At 43.4% G+C, this 23,500-nt stretch overlaps 1 protein-coding gene across 5 annotated transcripts in view; it reads right to left on the bottom strand.

Moving 5' to 3' along the window:
• Positions 1-23,500, bottom strand: part of LOC138739703 (dynein heavy chain domain-containing protein 1) — a 194,564-nt gene that overhangs the window by 52,885 nt on the left and 118,179 nt on the right. For all 5 annotated transcript variants that reach the window (XR_011342368.1, XR_011342369.1, XM_069892290.1 and 2 more), the window contains exons 33-34: positions 3,774-3,980; positions 2,550-2,741 (exon numbers count right to left, since the gene is read on the bottom strand). Coding sequence is in view for 3 of the 5 variants with exons in the window: in XM_069892290.1 (XP_069748391.1) it covers positions 2,550-2,741; positions 3,774-3,980 (399 nt within the window). In the remaining 2 variants the exon portion in view is untranslated. The remainder of the gene's footprint in view (positions 1-2,549; positions 2,742-3,773; positions 3,981-23,500) is intronic.

The raw sequence follows: 23,500 nt of genomic DNA, 5'->3' as shown, positions 1-23,500 counted from the left end.
CCTGTGCCCCACAGTTTTAAATTTGTACTAAAACAATTCACAAGTGATTAAAGTGCTCATTCCAGATTTTATTCAAGGTTATTTTCCGCAGAAGACTTCATGAACAGAAATACAGAGGTAACACTGCACAAACCTTGGCCAAGGTGGAATGCTTTGGATCTTGGGCAGTTCCTTTCCACCTCCACACTTTGTTTCTGCCATCACTCTGATACAGGTTAATCTTGGTCTCATCTGTCCACAAGACCTTTTTCCAGAATTCTGCAGGCTCTTTCAAATCATTCTTGGCAAACTATAATCTGTCCACCCTTATGATTTGCATCTTGCAGAGTAACCTCTGTATTTCTGTTCATGAAGCCTTCTGCGGACAGTGGTCATTGACACATCCACACCTGCCTCCTGAGAATGGTTCTGATCTGGCGGACATACATTTGGGGATTTTTCTTCATTAGGATGAGAATTCTTCTGTCCTCAGCCGCGGAGTCTTCCTGGAATCCCAGTCCCTCTGCGATGAGTAAGCTCAGCAGTACGCTCGATGTTCCAAACTGTTGATTTTGGTAAACTTGAGGTTTGGGCGATGACTTACTGTTTAATTCTTGTTTGTCAGCCTCATAATTGGCTTCTTTGACTTTCACTGGCACAACCCTGTTTAAAAATGGCAACTGCAGACTCCAAAGGTGATCAAAAGGTTAGAAGCAAGTCAAGCTTCTCTTCTCCCTCCACTAATGAAGCAATTAAACATACCTGAGCCCTCACAAACACCTGTGAAGCTAAATGTCCCAAACATTAGGGTGCCCCTGAAATTGGGGAACTATGTATAAAAAGTGCTGGAATTTCGACATGGTCAAACCAAAACGTACAGAAATAACCTTGAAGAAAATCTGGAATGTGCACTTTACTCACGTGAATTGATTGAGTTCCAGCTTAACAGGGTAAAATAAAGGAAAAAAATTGAATTTGTCCCAAACATTACAGAGGGCACTGCAGCATGTCCTTCATCACGGAAGGGTTGAATTTAAGAACAGGGAGGTTCTGCTACAATTATACAGTGCACAAGTGAGGCCACATCTGTAGTACTGCATGGTCTCCGTACTGGAGTAAGGATAGACTAGGTTTGGATGTGGTGCAGATGAGGTTCACCATGTTGATTCCAGAGAAGAGGGGGTGAGACAGTGAGGAGAGACTGAGTCGTCTGGGACTGTTCTCATTGGAATTTAAGAGAATAAGAAAACGTACAATTATGACAAGGATAGAACATAGAACACTACAGAAGAGTACAGGCCCTTCGGCCCTCGATGTTGTGCCAAACAATATGTTCCCTAAAAGAAATATGAAACCCTCCCTACCTCATAAGTCACTATTTTTCTTCTATCCATGTGAATGTCTAAAAGTTTGTTAAATGCCCCTACTCTTCCACCCTCCACTGGCAAGGCATTCCAGGCCCCCACAACTCTCTGTGTACACATGCCCTCTGGTGTTTGCTGATCCTGCACTGGGAAACAGGCACTGGCCGTCCACCCTATCTATGCCTCTCAGAATCTTGTAGACCTCTATCAAGTCTCCTCTCATCCTTCTATGCTCCAAAGAGAAAAGTCCCAGCTCTGCTAACCTTCCCTTATAAGACTTGTTTCCCAATCCAGGTAACTTCCTGGTAAATCTCCTCTGCTCCCTCTCCACAGCTTCCATATTCTTCCTGTAATGAGGCGACCAGAACTGAACACAATTCTCTAAGTGTAGTCTCACCAGAGATTTGTAGAGTTGCAACATGATCTCTCTACTCCTGAACTCAATCCCCCCTGTTAATGAATCCCAGCATCCCATAGGCCTTCTTAACCATCCTATCAACCAGTGTGGCAATCTTGAGGGATGTATGAGGGACCTTAATGTCCCTGTTAATCCACACTCTTAAGTACATTTTAAAATTGAAATGTAGATGTACAGCACAGTGATAGGCCATTTTAGTCCACAAATCCGTGCCACTCAATAATCCTTCACCCCTGGTACGTTTTGAATGGTGGGAGGAAATAGAGCCCCTGGGGAAAACCCACACAGACATGGGGAGATTATATAAAGTCCTTGCAGTCAGCGCGGGATTCGAACCCAGTCTGATCCTGATCGCTGGTGCTGGTATGGCATTGTGGTCACAGCTTCACCAACCATGCCACCCTATCCAACCATTAACCCTGGACTCAGCCTTCTGGTTTGTCCTTCCCAAATGCATCACCTGGATTGAACACCATCCACCACTTCTCTGCCCAACCCTGCATCGCGACTGTAAATAAAATGGATAGATAGAGGCAGGAAAGTTATTTCCACTGTAGGGGAAACGAGAACTAGGGACAGACCCTTGTAATTTGGGGAGTGGATTGAGATGGGTGATGAGAGAATGGTGAATTCTCTGCCCAGGGGTAGTAGAGGCTGCCTCACTACATGTATTTAGAAAGATTTTTTAAAACTAGGGGAATGAAGGGTGGTGGGGGATGGGGCATGATTTTGGGGAATGGTGGAACAGGCTCATGTGTCCTCGGGTGACGTTTCGGGATGGGCATTACCTGACTTGATCTTGCGCAGAGGGAGCGAAGTACTGAGGTAGAGTCGGAAAGTGTGTTTGACCTGGATACGCAGCTTCCCCAAGCTGAGATGCCAGGATCCCTGCTTCATCTGCCACCGTCTGACCTTCAGGAGGTGCCTCAGCACTGGAGTGAATGGGCGCAGCTCAATGTTGGTCACCAAGACCGCAATCCCTGCAAGGGGTTAAAACAGCCGTCAGATCAAACCCGTCTGACCCCCGCCCTCCTTGCAGAACAGCTGGAGACCCCCCCACCCTCCTTGGGGAACAGCCAGAAGCCCCCCTCTTCACAGTACAGCTGGAAATTCCCCTCCTTGGGGAACAGATAGAACCCCCTCCTCATGAAACAGCTGGAAACCACTCTTGCAGAAGAAGAGCTGAAACCCTTCCCCCTCATAGAACAGCTGAATACCCCCTTGCATAACTGCTAGACCCCCCCCCCTCGTAGAACAGCTGGCAGCTCGTGTTCCCATCCACTTGAAACACCTGTCAACCCAAACCCTTTACTCCCTCCCCTTCTTTTCACCTTCCACCCCTCCTTCCTTCCCAGCACCTCCTATTCTCCACTCTCCCCTTCTTCCCCCACTCACCTTCACACCCACCTCCTGTCCTTCCTTCCTTCCTCTTTCCCCTTCCTCCTTCCACCCCCTCCTTTCCCCCTCATCTTCCCCCTCCACATCCTTCCTACCCTATTCCTTCATCCTCCCCAGCACCTCCTCCCCCTTCTTTCCCCCTCCTCCTTCACCCACTCCCCTTCCCTCCCTTCCCTTCTTCTCACCCACATCCTATCTATTTCTCTGTCCGCTTCCTCCTTCCCCCCTCTTCATCCCCTTCTCCCCTCCCTTTGTGGAGTACCCACCTTCTCTGCAGTCTTCTGTGGACCAACCCCACCCTCTCCACAGATCCCCTCATGGTCCAACCCCACCCTCTCCACAGTCCCCCTCACAGACCAATCCCACCCTCTCTGCAGACCCCCTCATGGACCAACCCCACCCTCTCCACAGATCCCCTCATGGACCAACCCCACCCTCTCTACAGTCCCCCTCATGGACCACCACCCCTTTCCACAAACACCCTCATGGATCACCCCCCCTCCACTGTCCCTCTGTGGACCACCCCCAGCCTGCACCCGTGTCTGCTGCTGACCATAGTGAGCCTGCCCTCTGAGCTCCAGCCTTCGACATAGCATCTGCTACTGGGACCTCACCGTTCATGGCTGCTGTTAGCAGCTGCTGGTCCAGGTTCTTCCTGGTGATGGGACACACCCAGAGGTTGTTGGGCGGCTGCTCTGTTATCTTCTCTGGGACCCAGTCCATCTCGGCACCCTCCTCTGCCTGGATGTCATCGAACAAGTCTCCCTCTACTTCCTCTGTGTCTGTGTCTACCCCCGAGGTAGTCCCCATCTCTTCATTCACTGATAACACATTTTCAGCTGAATTGATTGAGGTTAGGAACAATGTCAGAATAAAATCCACTGCCGGTGCAGAGAAGAGGAGATGGCTGACAACCAGGGAGCAGAGGACAGGTGGTGCAGGGGTCCCCGAGGTCATCTCCCTGTCTTGGAAACATTGGGGCAGGATGAAGCAGCGGAGGTGAGGCGTGTGTCACCATGGGCAGCTCCGATGTCCAGCAGGAGAGGGAAACCTCTGGCCGAGCAGTAATGTCATGGGATTTGTTTGTGGCTGAGAGACAGATCCAGAATGTTCTGTGACTCCCTGGAGCAAGGGTCAGGGAATCTTCACAGGGGCACATAGTCTAATTTAATTTATTTGAAATTTATTTCAATTTAGACGTACCGCACGGTAACAGGCCTTTCCAGCCTATAAGCCCCTGCTGCGCAAATACACCAATTTACCTACAACCCCGATAAGTTTTGGAGAGTGGGAGGAAACTGGGGCACCCAGAGAAAACCCACGGAGACACGGGGAGAATGTACAAACTCATTACAGACAGCAGCAGATTCAAACCTGAGTCGCGGGCACTGTAACAATGCTGTGCTAACTGCTACACTAACCCAAGAGGGTTATACAGTACAGGACCAAGTGATTCAGCACAACTGGTCTTCGTCAACCAACTTCTCCGCCTAGTCCTGGGTGTTCAGCCCCATTCCTCTAACCCTTTCCTATGCACATAATTGTCCAAATGTCTATCAAAGAGGTAATTGTCCCCACCTTTCCCACTTCCTCTGGCAGCTCATTCCATACACCTACTTCCCTCTGTGAAGAAGGTGCCCCTCAGTACTGTACTCAGTGCCCTAAATCCCTCCCTCCATGCTCTCCAGATGATGTCTTTTACTAACTCATACAACTCCTGCTTTGGTTCATCTTCTCAAAATGTCACACCTCACACTTCTCCATGTTAAATTCAATTAACCATTCCTTGTCCCACATTTCCCAATCAACCTAGACACTGGTAATGTGAAGAGAATGGGGAGATATGGATCTTGTGCAGACAGCAGAGTTCACTTGGTGAGGAGCCTTCAGCCACAAGAGTCGCTGATTATCTGTTACTGGTGTTTGTTGATAGTTATTTACTGGTGTTTATTTATTCATTCAATACTAAGGGGCAATTTATTTATTTATTTAATTTTCCCGGGTGATTTTAAATGTCGGGTGGGGGTCTTCGTGGGCTAGTCTGGAACATTAGTCGGGCGGGAGAATTTAAAAAGGGAAGGACAGCTTACCTTGCTGTTCACTTGGTGAGAAGCCTTCAGTCTGATGCCTGCTGGTCATTGATTATTGGGAGAAGTTAATTGGGAAATTAAGTAAATTAGCAGGGACCAATGAAATGCAGGGTTTGCTAAAGGAGCGGCCCAGTGAGCGATTGGTGTAGTGAAGGAGTGGGACTTCAAGGCTTTGACTCAAGAGGCTTCGATGAGCAAAGGCTGAGGAAGAGTTCCCTGTGAGGTAAGGTTTGATAAGTCTTTTTTTAAAGTTTATTTAAATTACTCTAATTTAAATTGAGGAGCAGGTGATGGAGGCAGTTGAGTGCTCCGATTGCAGGATGTGGGAGGTCAGGAACAGTTGAACTGGAGAGAGACCAGTATCCTGGTGGGCAGGTTTGCTAGAGCTGTTGGGGAGGGTTTAAACTAGTTTGGGGTGGGGTGGGGGGGGCGTGGGAATCAGAATGAGAGTGCGGAAATTAGGGAGGAAGAACACCTAGATTGGAAGGAATGGAGGGAACAGAATGTAAAAATAAATGAAGGAGGGAAGGAGGTAAAGGTAAATGGTAACAAAAGGGGTTTATGTGGAGGACAGTTCTTTTAGTGCGTATATTTTAATGCAAGGAGCATTGTAAATAAGGAGGATGAGCTTAAGGCATGGATGGCCACATGGAAATACGATATTGTGGCCTTCAGTGAAACTTGGTTGCAGGAAGGGCATGTTTAGCAGTTAAATATTCCAGGATTCCGTTGTTTTAGGCATGATAGAACAGGGGGGATAAAAGGTGGAGGCGTTGCATCGCTTATTAGAGAGAACATTACAGCAGGTCTGTGGCAGGATGTTTTGGTGGGATCGTCCAGCGAGGCTATTTGGGTCAGATTGAGGAATGGCAGAGACATGAATACATTAATAGGAGTGTATTATATACCACCAAATGGGCTGAGGGAATTAAAGGAGCAGATTTGTAAGGAGATTGCAGATATGTGTAGTCGTGGGAGATTTTAACTTTCGGAACATTAACTGGGACGCCCATACAGTAAGAGGGCTAGATTGGGTAGAGTTTGTTAAGTGTGTTCAGGAAAGTTTACTAAGTAAATATATAGAACTGACAAGAGGGGGGTAGTATTGGATCTCCTATTGGGGAATGAGGTAGGTCAGGTGACAGAGGTTTGCGTTGGGGAACACTTTGGATCTAGTAATCACAATACTATTAGTTTTGTAATGGAAATTATAGAGGTGGACCAAAGGTTGAGATTCTTGATTGGAAGAAAGCAAATTTCGAGGGGATGAGTAAAGATTTGGAGGGTGTGGATTGGGATAACCATATAACCATTTACAGCACAGAAACAGACCAGTTTGGCCCTACTAGTCCCTGCTGAACATTTTCTCCCACCTAGTCCCACTGATCCGGCCCATAACCATCCACACCTCTCTCATCCATATACCTACCTACTTTTGCTGGAAGTTTGTTCCATACCCCCACCACCCTCTGAGAGAAGAAATTCCCCCTTATGTTTCCCTTAAACTTTTCCCCTTTTACTCTCAATCCATGCCCTCGAGTGAATCTTTCCCACTCTCAGTTATTTTCAGGGAAGAATGTAGTTGATAAATGGAGGATATTCAAAGGAGCTCTAAGAGTGCAGAGTCGGTACATCCCCATGAGGGTTAAAGGAAAGGATAGAAACTGTAGGGAGCCTTGGTTTTCAAAAGATATTGGGAACTTGGTTTGGAGGAAGAGGGATGTGTACAACAGTTAATAAACAGCAAGGAAGGGATGAACTGTTGAGGAATATAAGGAGTGTAAAAGAAATCTTAAGAAGGAAATTAGAATTGCTAAAAGGAGAAATGAAGCTGCTTTGGCAGGAAAAGTAAAATAAATCCAAAGGGTTTCTATAGGTACATTAAAAGTAAAAGATTAGTGAGGGATAAAAATGGATCCTTTGAAGATGGGGGGGTGGGGGGAGGGGAGAGAGAGGCTCTGTGAGAAGGCAGAGGAGATGGTTGAAATTTTAAACTTATTTTTTCTTCAGTATTCACTAAGGAAAAGAATATTGAGCCAGATAAAGTGAAGAAATATGGTAGGGAGCTCATGGAAAATAAGGATTAATGAGGAGGTAGTGTTGGCTATATTGAAAAAGGTCAGTGTGGATAAATCCCCAGGTCCCGACAATATATTCCCTAGGATCCTGAGGGAAGTTAGTGAAAAAATAGTGCGGGGTGGGGGGTGGGGGGCAGGTTGACAGAAATATTTAAAATGTCACTGGCCATGGAGCAGTGCCGGAGGACTGGAGGGTGGCTCATGTTGTTCTGCTGTTCAAAAAAGGATCCAAAAGTAAACCTGCTAATTGTAGGCCTCCAATTCTGATGATTTAATGGAACGTGTTCTTAGAGATTGTACATACAACGATTTGGAAAGACAGGGATTGATTCGGAGTAGTCAGCATGGTTTTGTATGTGGTAGATCATGTCTAACAAATCTTAGACAGTTTTTCAAGGAAGTTACTAAAATGATTGATAAGGGGAAGGTGGTGGATGTTGTCTATTTGGACTTTAGTAAGGCTTTTAATAAGGTTCCCCATAAGAGGTTAGTAAGGAAGGTGGAAGCATTGGGTATTAATGATGAAGTAGTGAAATGAATTCAACAATGGTTGGATGGAAGATGCTGGAGAGTAGTGGTGGAAAATTGTTTGTCGAATTGGAGGCTGGTGCCGAGTGGATTTGGCTCAGGGATCAGTACTGGGTCCACTGCTGTTTGTCATAGGAACATAGGAAGTAGGAACAGGAGTCGGCCAAAAATGGCCCATCAAGCCTGCTCCGCCATTCAATACAATCATGGCTGATCTAATTTATGACCTAACTCCACCTACCTGCCTTCTCCCCATATCCCCTAATTCCTCTATCATGTAAAAATTTATCTACCGAATTTTAAATATGTTTAATGAGGCAGCCTCAACCACTTCCCTGGTTAGAGAATTCCAAACATTCACTTCTCTCTAGGAAAAACTATTTTTCCTCATCTCTGTCCTAAATCTACTCCCTCGAATCTTGAGACTATGTCCTCTCGTTTTAGTTTCCCCAGCGAGTTCAAAAAACCTTCCTACATCTATCCTATCCATACCCTTCAAAATCCTATATGTTTCTAGAACATCTCCTCTCATTCTTGAGCGAATACAATCCTAGACGATTTAATCTTTCATCAAAAGTCAACCCCTTCATCCCAGGGATCAACCTAGTAAACCTCCTCTGGACCGTCTCCAAAGCCAGTATATTCTTCCTCAAATATGGAGACCAGAACTGGACTCAGTACTCCAGGTGCGGTCTCACCAGTACCTTGTACAGTTGCAACATGACCTCCCTACTCCTGAATTCAATTCCTCTAGCGATGAAGGCCAACATTCCACTTGTCTTCTTAATAACCTGCTGCACCTGCAACCTAACATTTTGCGATTCATGCACAAGCCCTCCCAAGTCCCTCTGCACAACAGCATGCTGTAGTTTTTCACCCTTTAAATAATATTCAGCTCTTTTATTTTTCTTGCCAAAGTGGATAACCTCACACTTACTAACATTGTACTCCATCTGGAGGGGAGTCACGTGATGGAGTAGTGGCCAGTAGGGGAACTCTAGCCTTCTCCAGAAAAGTTAATGGAATAGAGGGAATAAGGAGGGAATTAAAAGAGTGACCTTTGTTACATATGAAAATTGAAATCTTTTCTAGGGGGGGATGGGTGGGGAGGAGTTACGTTCACTGCAAAATCAGCTGACGTTTGCGAGTGAATTCGCAAATCCAAATGGAGAGGGGAGATGTGGTTGTCCGACAAGGGATAAAGGACAATTCAGGAGGGGGAGGGGAGAATGGGGTTAAAGAAGTTTTAAATAGGAGTATAGGGAAAATATTTGATGTTTTAGAAATGTTGTCTTATAAACTGTTCAAAACAAGAAAGCAGAAATGGATAAGAAGGAAAGGTAATGATGGAGAAACGGAAAGGGAAGATAAACAAAGTATAAAATGGCTACGCTGAACTATATGACTGTAAATATTAACGGAATACATAAGCAAATTAAAAGGAAGAAACTGCTAAATTTACTGAAAAAAGAAAAAATTGATATAGCATTTGTGCAAGAAACACATTTAACTGAATTGGAGCACAAAAAATTAAAGAGAGATTGGGTAGGACACGTAACAGCAGCGTCGTATAATTCAAAAGCAAGAGGAGTAGCTATATTAATTAGCAAAAATGTGCCAATTAAAATAGAAGAGGAAATAATAGATCCAGCAGGGAGATATGTAATGATAAAATGTCAGATATATTCGGAGTTTTGGAATCTACTCAATGTATATTCACCTAACGAAGAAGATCAAAAGTTTATGCAAGATATTTTTTTGAAGATTACAGATACGCAAGGGAACATATTAACAGGAGGGGATTTCAACCTGAATTTGGATTTAAATATGGACAAAACTGGGAAAAAAATTAACAGAAAGAACAAAGAAACCAAATTTATAATTAAATCGATGGAAGAAATGCAACTTTTGGATATATGGAGGAAACAACACCCAAAGGAAAAGGAATATTCATATTACTTGGGTAGACATAAAACATACTCAAGAATAGACCTATTTTTGTTATCAGCTCGTATGCAGGACAGAGTAAGAAAAACAGAATATAAAGCTAGAATATTATCGGACCATTCGCCCTTGATATTGACAATAGAGTTAGAGGACATCCCTCCAAGAATGTATAGATGGAGATTAAACTCCATGTAACTTAAAAGGCAGGATTTTAGAGAATTCATAGAAAGACAAATTAAAATGTATTTTGAAATAAACACGGAATCAGTGAAAGATAAGTTTATACTATGGGACGCAATGAAAGCGTTCATCAGAGGGCAAATAATAAGCTATGTAACCAAGATGAAGAAGGACTATAATCAGGAAACAGAGCAGTTGGAAAGGGAAATAGTAAATATAGAAAAAGAATTAGCAATGAAGGAAGATACAACTAAAAGAAGAGAATTGGCAGATAAAAAAATAAAATATGAAACACTACAAACATATAAGGTGGAGAAGAACATAATGAAGACAAAACAGAAATATTATGAACTAGGAGAAAAAACGCACAAAATTCTAGCATGGCAGCTTAAGACAGAACAAGCTAAGAAAATGGTATTGGCATCAAGGAAAAAAGACAAACAAATCACATATAATCCAAAGGAGATCAAGGAAAACTTTAGAGAATTCTACAAACAATTATACCAAACTGAAAATGAAGGGAAAGAAGGGAAAATAGATGAATTTCTAACTAAAATTGAACTACCAAAACTACAAATAGAGGAACAAAATAAATTAACAGAACCATTTGGAATAGTAGAAATATAAGAGATAATAAAAAAATTACCAAATAACAAAACTCCAGGAGAGGATGGATTCCCAATAGAATTCTACAAAACATTTAAAGATTTATTAATTCCTCCCCTCCTGGAAGTAATCAACCAGATTGATAAAACACAAAGCTTACCAGATTCATGTAAAACAGCAATAATTACAGTAATACTAAAGCAAGGGAAAGATCCACTCGCACCAGCGTCATATAGACCAATATCTTTACTTAACACAGATTATAAGATAATAGCTAAACTATTAGCAAACAGATTAGCAGAGTATGTACCGAAAATGTTAAATCTAGACCAAACTGGATTTATTAAAAAAAGACGCACAACAGACAATATTTGTAAATTTATTAACTTAATTCATGCAGTAGAAGGGAGTAAAGCACCAACAGTAGCAGTTGCTTTAGACGCAGAGAAGGCCTTTGACAGAGTAGAATGGAATTATTTATTCAAAGTATTGCAAAAATTCAGTTTACCAGAGAAGTATATTAATTGGATTAAAGCATTATATAAGGGACCATTGGCGAAAGTGACAGTAAATGGATATATATCAAAGCAATTTAACTTAAGCAGGTCAACACGGCAGGGATGCCCACTATCACCTTTATTGTTCGCGTTAGATATAGAACCACTAGCAGAATTGATAAGAACAGAAAATAATATAAAAGGGATAAAAATAAAAGACAAGGAATATAAAATCATTTTATTTGCGGATGATGTTATAGTATACTTAACAGAACCAGAACTATCAATAAAAGAATTATATAAGAAATTGAAGGAATATGGAGAAGTGTCGGGTTACAAGATTAACGTAAATAAAAGTGAAGCAATGCCTATGGATAATGCGGATTTCTCAAAATTTAAGAAGGAATCACCAGTCAGATGGCAAATGCAAGCAATAAGATACCTAGGTATCTTATAAATAAAAATCTCGGCCAACTATATAAACTCAATTATTATCCACTAATGAAAAAATTACAGGACGATTTAGAGCATTGGAAAGATTTACCACTAACACTAATAGGAAGGATAAACTGTATTAAAATGAACATTTTTCCAAGGATATTATACCTATTTCAGGCATTGCCAATACACTTGACAGAGAAATTCCTCAAGGAGTTAAAGAAAATAATAAGGAAATTTTTATGGAAAGGGGGGAAACCGAGGATAGCACTAGATAAATTAACAGAATGGTATAAACAAGGAGGCTTACAACTGCCAAACTTTAAAAATTATTATAGAGCCGCACAATTAAGATACCTATCAGATTTTTATCAAACAAGGGAAAAGCCAGATTGGACGAGATTAGAATTAGATAAAATAGGGGAAAAGATACCTGAACACATATTATATAAATGGGATGAAAAATTGGTACAACATAGAAGTTCTCCAGTATTACAGCATCTCCTCAATATTTGGAAGAAGATTCATGTAGAAAGAAATAAAACAAATTATCAATTACCATAACTAATATTGACGCAAAATAAGTTACTCCCTTTTACAATAGATAACCTTTCCTTTAGAGAATGGGAGAAAAAAGGGATCAAAAGAATAGAAAATTGCTTTTCGGGAAACAGATTATTATCCTTTGAACAAATGAAAGATAAATACAATATAACTCAAGATACAGTGCTGGCATATTACCAATTGAGATCCTACTTGAAGGACAAATTAGGAAGCAGTCTGAGGTTACCAGAGGGAAGTAACTTTGAATATGTGATCACAGACACAATGATAATCAAAAGATTTATAACAAATATGTATATTAAACTGCAAGAAAAGGAGAATGAGGAAACAAATGGTAAAACTAAACAAAAATGGGAACAAGATTTAAATATAAAGATAAAAAAGGAAACATGGGAGAAGTTATGCTCTGGAACGATGAGAAATACAATAAATATGAGGTTACGTATGATACAATATAACTGGATACACAGGCTATACATTACTCCTCAAAAGTTAAATAAATGGGACCCAACAGTATCTGACAGATGTTTTTGATGTAAAAAAGAAATGGGAACAACAATTCATGCAATCTGGACATGTGAGAAAGTAGAAAAATTTTGGGAAGATCTAAACCAAATATTAAATAAAATTACAGAAAACAATATACCAAAAAACCCAGAGATCTTCCTCCTAAGTAACATAAAAAACAAAGAATTTGGAATTGATTTGGAGGATGCACAAAAAAGATTTGTTAAGATAGCTCTAGCCGTAGCAAAAAAAGGTATTATGTCAACCTGAAAATCGGAAGATAATTTGAGAATACAACAATGGTATATAGAAATGAATAAATGTATTCCATTAGAAAAAATAACATATAGTTTAAGAAATAATATTGAAATATTTGAACAAATATGGGAGCCTTACATGAAACACAATAGAGAAAACCTACCGGGGACATTCACTACGTAAATTAACGAAAGGAGAAGGAAATGAAAAGAATGGACTCAGTGGAATTTCTTGATTATTTTTATTGAATGACAACATTGTTTGACTGGTTTAATGTATCCTAGATTTTGTACTTTAAATGGATGGGAGGGGGGAGGTAGGGAGGGTGGGATGGGAGGAGGGAGGGGGGGGGGGAGGAAATGGCACTGTATATATTTGAAAAGGAAAAAGTATGTATCATGGTTAAAGTGGTTTATGGTGTGAAAAATAAAAAATAAAAAAAAAACATTGTACTCCATCTGCCAGACCTTTGCCCACTCATCCAGCTTAACTCTATCCCTCTGCAGACTCTCCACATCCTCATTACAATTTGCTCTTCCACTCAATTTGGTGTCATCCGCAAACTTGGCTCCACCACATTTTGTTCCCTCCTCCAAGTCATCAATGTAAATGATGAACAGTTGTGGGCCTAACACTGACCCCTGCGGCACCCCACTTACCACTCTCTGCCAACCTGAAAAACTCCCACTTCTCCCGACTCTCTGCCTCCTGTCAGACAACCAATTTTCAATCCAGGCCAATAGACTTACCCGGACTCCACTTTCCTGTAACTTACTGAGAAGTCTCTTGTGCGGCACCTTATCAAACGCTTTCTGGAAATCCAAATATACAACATCAACCTGTTCCCCTCTATCCACCGCACCCATTATATCCTCAAAGAATCCTAACAAGTTTGTCAAACAAGATCTTCCCTTTCTAAAACCATGCTGCGTCTGCCTGATTGAACCCTTACGTTCCAAAAGTTTCACTATTTCATCTTTAATGACGGCTTCAAGCATTTTTCCAACGACAGACGTCAAGCTAATTGGCCGATAATTTCCAGTCTTCTGCCTCTATCCCTTCTTAAAAAGCTGTCTTCCAGTCTGCTGGGACCTGCCCAGAATCCAAGGAATTTTGGGATATGACCACCAATGCATCAACTATAACTTCTGCCATTTCCTTCAGAACCCTTGGATGCATATCATCAGGACCAGGTGATTTGTCTGGCTTTAGTCCCATTAGTTTCTCCATCACTACTTCCTTTGTAACAACTACTTTATCAAGGCCCTCCCCAACATTTGCATCCTTAACTCGCTCTTGGGCATGCTGGACGTGTCTTCCACTGTGAAGACTGACACAAAATATTTGTTCAATGCCTCGGCCATTTCCTCATTTTTTGCTACCAGTTTTCCTTTCTCATCCTCCAAGGGTCCTATGTTAACTCTGGCCACCCTCTTCCGTTTTATATATTTATAAAATTTTTTGCTTTCTGTTTTTATATTTTGTGCCAATTTACTTTCATAATCCTTTTTCCCATTTCTTATTACCCGCTTTGTAACCCCTTGTTGTCTCTTAAAGTTCCATTGTCAGGGGTACAGACAGGAGACAGTTTCCCACTGCTCTTTGCAGCTTTGTACACCTGCGCCTTCAATTTTATGCTCTCCTTTATTTTCTTTGTTAACCACGGTTGATTTTTCCCTCCCTTGCTGCCCTTTTTCCTGACTGGAATATATTTTTGTTGAGCATTACAAAATATTTCTTTGAAAATCTTCCACTGTTCCTCAACAGTTTCCTCAATGAGCCTGTGCTCCCAGTCCACTCTGCCCAACTCCTCCCTCATCCTATGGTAGTCACCCCTGTTTTTTTTTAAAATTTTTTTATTTTTCACACCATAAATCACATTAGCCATGATATACACTATTTCTTTTTCACACATATACAGTGACTTTTTCTCCCCCCCCCTTTCCTCCCAAACCACCCCCCCACCCCCCCCCCTCTCATCCATTTTAGGTATACAATCTAGGTTGCATTAAGCCAGTCAGACAATGTTGTCATTCAACAAAATTACACCAGAAATTCTACAGAGTCCATTCTTTTCTTTCCTTCTCCTTCCATCAACTTAGGTAATGTTTGTCCCCGGTAGGTTTTCGCTATTGTATTTAATGTAAGGCTCCTATACTTGTTCGAATATTTCAATATTATTTTTTAACCTATATGTTATTTTTTCTAATGGAATACATTTATTCATTTAAATTTAGTAGTTTCTTCCTTTTAATTTGGTTATGTATTCCATTAATATTTAAAGACATATAGTTCAGCGTAGCCCTTTTATATTTTGTTTATCTTCTCTTTCCGTTTTTCCATCATTACCTTTCCTCCTTTTCCATTTCTGTTTTCTTATTTTCAACTCTTTATAAGACAACATTCCTACAACATCCAACATTTTCCTTATTCTCCTATTTCTATCTTATTTATCCCCAATCTCCCCTTCCCCTCCTGAGTTGTCCTTTATCCCTTGTCGGACAACCACATCTCCCCTCTCCATTTGGATTTGCGAATCCACTCGCAAGCGTCAATTGATTTTGCAGTGACCGCTATTTCCCCTCACCCCGCCCCCCCCAGAAAAGATTTCACTTTTCATATGTCACAAAGGTCACTCTTTTAGTTCCCTCCTTATTCTCTCTATTCCATTACCTTCCCTTATTAATTCTTGTCTATACTATCTATATTTTCCTCTAAGTACAGATACATTCACGTATGCACATTGTCTCTATTCACTCTTATACCTCTTTACCCACATACATATCAATCGTGATCATTTTTACTCTCATTACCCGTCTTCATCCCTCAGTCTATTTTTGTCTTTACCCACATACATATCAATCGTGATCATTTTAACTCTCATTACCCGTCTTCCTCCCTCAGTCTATTTTTGTAATTGTTCTGCAAATTTTCGTGCTTCTTCTGGATCCGAGAATAGTCTGTTTTGTTGTCCTGGAATAAATATTTTCAATACCGCTGGATGCTTTAGTATAAATTTATACCCTTTCTTCCATAAAATCGCTTTTGCTGTATTGAACTCTTTTCTCTTCTTTAGGAGTTCAAAATTTATATCTGGATAAATGAAGATTTTTTGCCCTTTATACTCCAGTGGTTTGTTGCCCTCTCTTACTTTTTCCATTGTCTTCTCCAGTACCTTTTCTCTTGTAGTATATCTTAGGAATTTTACTACAATAGATCTTGGTTTTTGTTGTGGTTGTGGTTTAGAGGCCAATACTCTATGTGCCCTTTCTATTTCCATTTCTTGCTGTAGTTCAGGACATCCTAGGGTCTTAGGGATCCACTCTTTTATAAACTCCCTCATATTCTTGCCTTCTTCATCTTCCTTAAGGCCCACTATCTTTATGTTATTTCTTCTGTTATGGTTTTCCATTGTATCTATTTTTTGAGCTAGTAGTTCTTGTGTCTCTTTAGTTTTTTTATTAGATTTCTCCAATTTCTTTTTTAAGTCTTCTACCTCCATTTCTGCTGCTACTGCCCGCTCTTCCATCTTGTCCATTTTCTTTCCCATTTCTGTTAAAGTCATCTCCATTTTATTTATTTTCTCTTCTGTGTTGTTTATTCTTTTTCTTAAATCCTTAAATTCCTGTGTTTGCCATTCTTTAAATGACTCCATGTATCCTTTAATAAGAGCAAGTATATCCTTTACCTTGCCTTTCCCTTCTTCTATTTCACTGTATTCTTCCTCTTCTTCTTCCTCTGGGTTGGCCATCTGTTGTTTCTTTGGTGCTCTTTCCTCCTCTTCTTTCTTGTTTCTATTGTCTTCTGTGGTCTCTTCTTGCTGCAGGTGTTCTGCAGCTGTCGTTGCCGGCTGTGGAGATCGACTCCCCAGCTGGTCCCCCCTCCCGTCGGTGTGTTTTTTTTCATGCGCATCGCGCATGCGCGACTCCTCGCGCATGCGCGGTTGCGCACTTTTACTCGGCTCAGCGAGCCATTTTTGTAGTCCATTATTTACCGACCTGAGGGAGCGGGTTTCTCTCTCCGCAGCGGGCCTCTTCGGACAGGTAAGGCCTTCACCTTTTTCCTCCTTTGTCTTCTCTTCCTCTCTTCTTACCGTTGCTTTCGATTTTTCTTTTTTTGTCACCATCTTCTTTCCACCTTTATACTCACTTTTCTGTAACTTTTATTTCTGTGCCTTTGTGTTTTCTTTTGTTTTTCCCGACTTTTCTGGAGAGGGCTGGAGTTCACCGTCCGGCCACTACTCCATCACGTGACTCCTGGTAGTCACCCCTGTTGAAGCATAATATATTAGTTTTAGATCGAACTATTTCCCCTTCCATCTGAATGAGAAACGCTATTTCCCAGATGGTCTCTGACTATTACATCATTTATTCTACCTATCTCATTGCACAACACGAGATCCAGGAGAGCATTTTCTCTTGTGGGTTCCTTAACATGCTGCTCAAGAAAGTTATCGCGGATGCATTCTATGAAGTCCTCTTCCAGACTCCCACGACCAACTTGATTTTCCCAATCTATGTAGAAGTTAAAGTCCCCCATGACTACTGCCATATCATTATTACATGGCTCACTTATCTCTCTATTTCCTGTGCCACTAAACTATTGTTATTTGGTGGGCGATAGATAACACCCACCAATAATTTTTTCCCTTTGTTATTCTTTATCTCTACCCAAATGGACTCAACATTCTGCTCTTTAGATCTTATATCATCCCTCACTACTTCCTGGAGCTCATCTTTGATTAAGAGTGCAACTCCACCTCCCTTACCATCCTGTCTATCTCTTTGCACCACCTGATACCCTTGAACGTTTAATTCCCATTTAGGGTCACCTTGTAGCCATGTTTCCGTGGTAGCTACCCAATCATAGGCATGGGTACCGATTTGCGCCTCAAGTTCACTAACCTTATTTCTAATACTGCGGGCATTCAGATAAAGTGCCCTTATGCTCTTTGTCCTTTTAATATCTAGCGACTTCTGTAACCTTTTCTTTTGATTTTTCTGCCCACTATTTTTCTTTGTAATTTTCTTAACAATATCATTGACCCGAAAACTCACTGCACCATCTGATTTTTTTACTTTCTACTCCCAACATTACTTTTCCTAGTTTACTTTTCCTGCCCATTACTTTATCTTCCCTACCCTTTTCCCTATCACTCTGGTTCCCATACCCCTGCCAAATTAGTTTAAACCTTGCCCCACTGCTGTACCAAACATACTTGCCAAAATGTTGACACCTTTTGGATTTAGGTGCAACCCGACCCTCTTGTAAAGATCATGCCTTCCCCAAAAGAGATCCCAATGATCCAAGAAGCCAAATCCTTGCCCTGTACACCAGCCCCTCAGCCACACGTTCATTTTCCTTATCCTTACATTCTTTTCATCACTTGCATTTGGAACAGGTAGTAATCCCGAGATCACCACCCTAGCGTTCCTGTCTTTCAGCTTTCGTCCCAGTTCACTGTAATCCCTTTTCATTACCTCCTCCCTTTTCTTGTCAATGTCGTTTGTACCCACATGTACCAAGACATCAGGCTGCTCTCCCTCTCCTCTCAGAATATTTTGGACCCGATTTGTGATATCTCGTACCCTTGCACCAGGGAGGCAGCACACCATGCGGGTATACTTATCTGGCCTACAGACCCTCCTGTCTGTACCCCTGACAATGGAGTCCCCAATAACTACTGCATTTCTCCTTTTCCTTTTCTTTTGCACCACTCTGCCAGGCTCATTGCCATTGACCTGGTGCCCGTGGCCATCTTCTGTCCGGTCATCTCCCTCAACAGAATCCAACACAACATAACTGTTGCTGAGTGGGATAGTCACTGGTGTGCTCTCCATTTTTCTCGCATTTTTCATTCCCCCCCTGACGGTTTCCCACTGACCTGACACGGGTTCTGGAGTATTTATCACCCTGAAAGTTGAGTCGATTAACTCCTCACTCTCCCTTACAAGCCGCAGGTCATCAATCTGCAACTCCATATCCCTAATTCGCTCCCTTAGTAACTGCATCTCGGTACACCTGGTGCAGATGTGGCCATTTGGGAGGGTGAAGGTCACCCACTGTTCCCACATCTGACACCCAGTACAGAGCACTAGCCCTATTGGCATGACTCTGAATACAAAGGCAAATAACTCGGCTTACATTTTCTCCTTGCGTGCTTTCGCCGAAGCCTGATAAGCCAAAGCCAGGAAGTCTCACCCCTTCACTGCTCCACCCCTTCACTGCTCCACCCCTTCACTGCTCCACCCCTTCACTGCTCCACCCCTTCACTGCTCCACCCCTTCACTGCTCCACCCCTTCACTGCTCCACCCCTTCACTGCTCCACCCCTTCACTGCTCCACCCCTTCACTGCTCCACCCCTTCACTGCTCCACCCCTTCACTGCTCCACCCCTTCACTGCTCCACCCCTTCACTGCTCCACCCCTTCACTGCTCCACCCCTTCACTGCTCCACCCCTTCACTGCTCCACCCCTTCACTGCTCCACCCCTCGCTGGCCACTCCCTCCCCTTTCACTCCTTTTATTGGCCCCTTGACCAATTAACCCTGTCACTTTCAGCAAGCTCCTCCTCCTCTGATTCACAGCCCGACTCTCTCCAAGCACCTCCTCTGACTCCCTGCCGTATATATATATATATATATATACATACATACATATACATACATATATATACATACATACATATACATACATATATATACATACATACATATATATATATACATACATATATATATACATTCTTTGGCTTGGCTTCGCGGACGAAGATTTATGGAGGGGGTAAAAAGTCCACGTCAGCTGCAGGCTCGTTTGTGGCCATATATATACATACATACATATATATATACATACATATATATATATACATACATATATATATATATATACATATATATAAACATTCAGAGCCAGCTCTTCAGCGCTTGACGTCCTGTTTTGCGGAAACTGCCAAAATGTTTGGCCTGGAAGTCAGCCTGAAGAAAACTGAGGTCCTCCATCAGCCAGCTCCCCACCATGACTACCAGCCCCCCCACATCTCAATCGGGCACACAGAACTCAAAACGGTCAACCAGTTTACCTATCTCGGCTGCACCATTTCATCAGATGCAAGGATTGACAACGAGATAGACAACAGACTCGCCAAGGCAAATAGTACCTTTGGAAGACTACACAAAAGAGTCTGGAAAAACAACCAACTGAAAAACCTCACAAAGATAAGCGTATACAGAGCCGTTGTCATACCCACACTCCTGTTCGGCTCCGAATCATGGGTCCTCTACCGGCATCACCTACGGCTCCTAGAACGCTTCCACCAGCGTTGTCTCCGCACCATCCTCAACATCCATTGGAGCGCTTTCATCCCTAACGTCGAAGTACTCGAGATGGCAGAGGTCGACAGCATCGAGTCCACGCTGCTGAAGATCCAGCTGCGCTGGGTGGGTCACGTCTCCAGGATGGAGGACCATCGCCTTCCCAAGATCGTGTTATATGGCGAGCTCTCCACTGGCCACCGTGACAGAGGTGCACCAAAGAAAAGGTACAAGGACTGCCTAAAGAAATCTCTTGGTGCCTGCCACATTGACCACCGCCAGTGAGCTGATATCGCCTCAAACCGTGCATCTTGGCGCCTCACAGTTCAGCGGGCAGCAACCTCCTTTGAAGAAGACCGCAGAGCCCACCTCACTGACAAAAGGCAAAGGAGGAAAAACCCAACACCCAACCCCAACCAACTAATTTTCCCCTGCAACCACTGCAACCGTGTCTGCCTGTCCCGCATCGGACTTGTCAGCCACAAACGAGCCTGCAGCTGACGTGGTCATTTACCCCCTCCATAAATCTTCGTCCGCGAAGCCAAGCCAAAGAAGAAGAGATGATAGGGTGGCAAATTGGATTAGTAAATTTGCAGATGATATAAAGGTTAGCAGTGTTGTGGACAGTGAGGAAGATTATCAAAGCTGACAGGGTGATATAGGACAGTTGGAAGAGTGGGCTGAAAGATGGCAGATGGAGTTTAATACTGATAATGTGAGGTCCTACATTTTGGTAGGACTAATCAAAATAGGTCATACATGTTAAATGGTGGACAACTGAGGAGTGCAGTGGAACAAATGGATTTAGGAGTCTTGGTACATAATTCTCTGAAAGTTGAATCACATGTGGATAAGGTGGTGAAGAAGGCATTTAGTATGTGGGTTTCATAAATCAGAGTATAGAACACAGGAGTTGGGATGTAATGTAGAAATTGTATAAGGCATTGGTGAGGCCAAATTTGGAATATTGTGTGCAGTTTTGGTGGCCGAATTACAGGAAGGATATAACCAGTATAGAGAGGGGTTTTATGAGAATGTTGCTGGGGTTTCAGGGTTTGAGTTACAGGGAACTGTTGAGCAGGCTGGGACTTTATTCCCTGGAGTGTAGAAGGTTGAGGGGTGATTTGATAGAGGTTTTCAAAATTATAAGGTGGACGGATAGAGTCAATGTGGACAAGCATTTTCCACCAAGAGTGGGTGATATTCAAACACGAAGGCATGGATTAAGAGTAAAAGGGGAAATGTTTAGGGGAAACATGAGGGGAAATTTCTTTATGCTGAGGGTGGTGGGGGTATGGAATAAACTTCAGGCAGTGATGGTAGAAGCAAAATTGATGTTAATATTCAAGGATAGTTGGTTAGGTATATGGATGGGAGAGGTGTGGATGGTTATGGGCTGGATCAGTGGGACTGGGTGGGAGATCATGTTCAGCACGGACTAGTAGGGTCGAACTGGCCTGATTTTGCGCAGTAAATGGGAACATGGTTTGAATTTAAATTGGCATTTATGTACAGTGCAGATATCTTAGGCCCTGTTCACGTGCTGCTCTTTTTTCTAAGAAGGAGACCAGACTCTCATTCTGACCTTCCTTGAGCTGGAGCTTCTGACTTCCAACCATCAAAATGTCTCCAACCAGCTTCCAACTCTGACCAACAGGCCCTTTTGGTGAGGCGAGTCTCTCCACCACCTGGCAAGATGACTGCTCTACTTTCCTCCAGGCGCACCCCACCATCCTCCCTCCACTCACAGGAAATCAGTCTTAAACACCACTATTGCATCTATACCCTCCCCTACCCCTGGCCCCCAGCAGGCCGTCCCTACCCCTGGCCCCTGGCCCCCGGCAGGCCGTCCCTACCCCTGGCCCCTGGCCCCCGGCAGGCCGTCCCTACCCCTGGCCCCCGGCAGGCCGTCCCTACCCCTGGCCCCCGGCAGGCCGTCCCTACCCCTGGCCCCCGGCAGGCCATCCCTATCCCTGGCCCCCGGCAGGCCGTCCCTACCCCTGGCCCCCGGCAGGCCGTCCCTACCCCTGGCCCCCGGCAGGCCGTCCCTACCCCTGGCCCCCGGCAGGCCGTCCCTACCCCTGGCCCCCGGCAGGCCGTCCCTACCCCTGGCCCCCGGCAGGCCGTCCCTACCCCTGGCCCCCGGCAGGCCGTCCCAGCCCCTGGCCCCCGGCAGGCCGTCCCAGCCCCTGGCCCCCGGCAGGCCGTCCCAGCCCCTGGCCCCCGGCAGGCCGTCCCAGCCCCCTAGCCCTGGCCCCCGGCAGGCCGTCCCAGCCCCCTACCCCTGGCCCCTGGCAGGCCGGTCCCTGGCAGGCCGACCAGAATTACACAGTGTCCACATGTAGTCTAACCATAGTTTATATCGCTGCAACCTGGCTTCCTCACTTTTATACTCAATTCCCCACCCAACGAAGTCCAGCAGACCACACGCCTTCTTCACCACCCAATCGACGTGTGTGGCCACTTTCTATGATCTTTGGACCTGGACCCCCAGAGCCCTCTGCACATCAACACATTGGACTGCCAGGCTGGGGAATAGCTTCTTCCTGCAGCCTGTGAGATTGATGATCAGTATCCTATAACATAGTGAATCATCCCAAAATATTTACATATATTTATTTTCAATTATATCTTTGTGTACATATGTGATTTTTTTATGCTCTGTGTATTACGTGTGCGCACTGTGGAGCAGAGAAATGCTGCTTGGTCTGGTTGGATGTGTACAGTCACGAACATGAACGTTTAAAAATCCCACCATTAACTGTAGATATTCCCTTTACATTTGACCTCCCCAAAGTGCAACACCTCATACTTGTCCAGATTAAACTCCATCTGCCATTTCTGGACCGATCCTGTTGGATTCTTTGATATCCCTCTACATTGTCCACAACTCCACTAATCTTTGTATCACCTACAAACTCACCACCACTGACCGTCACTACCTCATTACCTTTCATCCAAATCACTATATATCACAAACAATGGTGGTCCTTGTAGCGGCTCACTGGAGACTTAGTCCAACCAGCTCGGGAGGTTCCGAGTTGTGTCATAACGTCATTTGAAACGCGTGGTGTTTTAAAAAGCTGCGCATGACTGTTTGAGTAAATGACTTTTACTGAACTTCGAAACGACTACTTCTGATCATTTCCTCCATATCAATGGGCTGAGGAACCGCACCCCTTTGGAGTTAAAGATCGACGTGTTGGCGCTGGCAGATGCCCATAGGCTTTACTTGTTCTTTAGAGCATACGTCAGTAGACATCCAGCTCATGTTGGCTGACAAGGGCTTTGATAAACCTCCAACAGTGGCCTCCTGTGCAGACATCCTGTGGCAA

Source organism: Narcine bancroftii, chromosome 7, assembly GCF_036971445.1.
Source record: "Narcine bancroftii isolate sNarBan1 chromosome 7, sNarBan1.hap1, whole genome shotgun sequence".
Taxonomy (NCBI): domain Eukaryota; kingdom Metazoa; phylum Chordata; class Chondrichthyes; order Torpediniformes; family Narcinidae; genus Narcine; species Narcine bancroftii.
The sequence above is the reverse complement of the archived record's forward strand: the minus strand, read 5'-3'. Positions and strand labels throughout refer to the sequence as shown.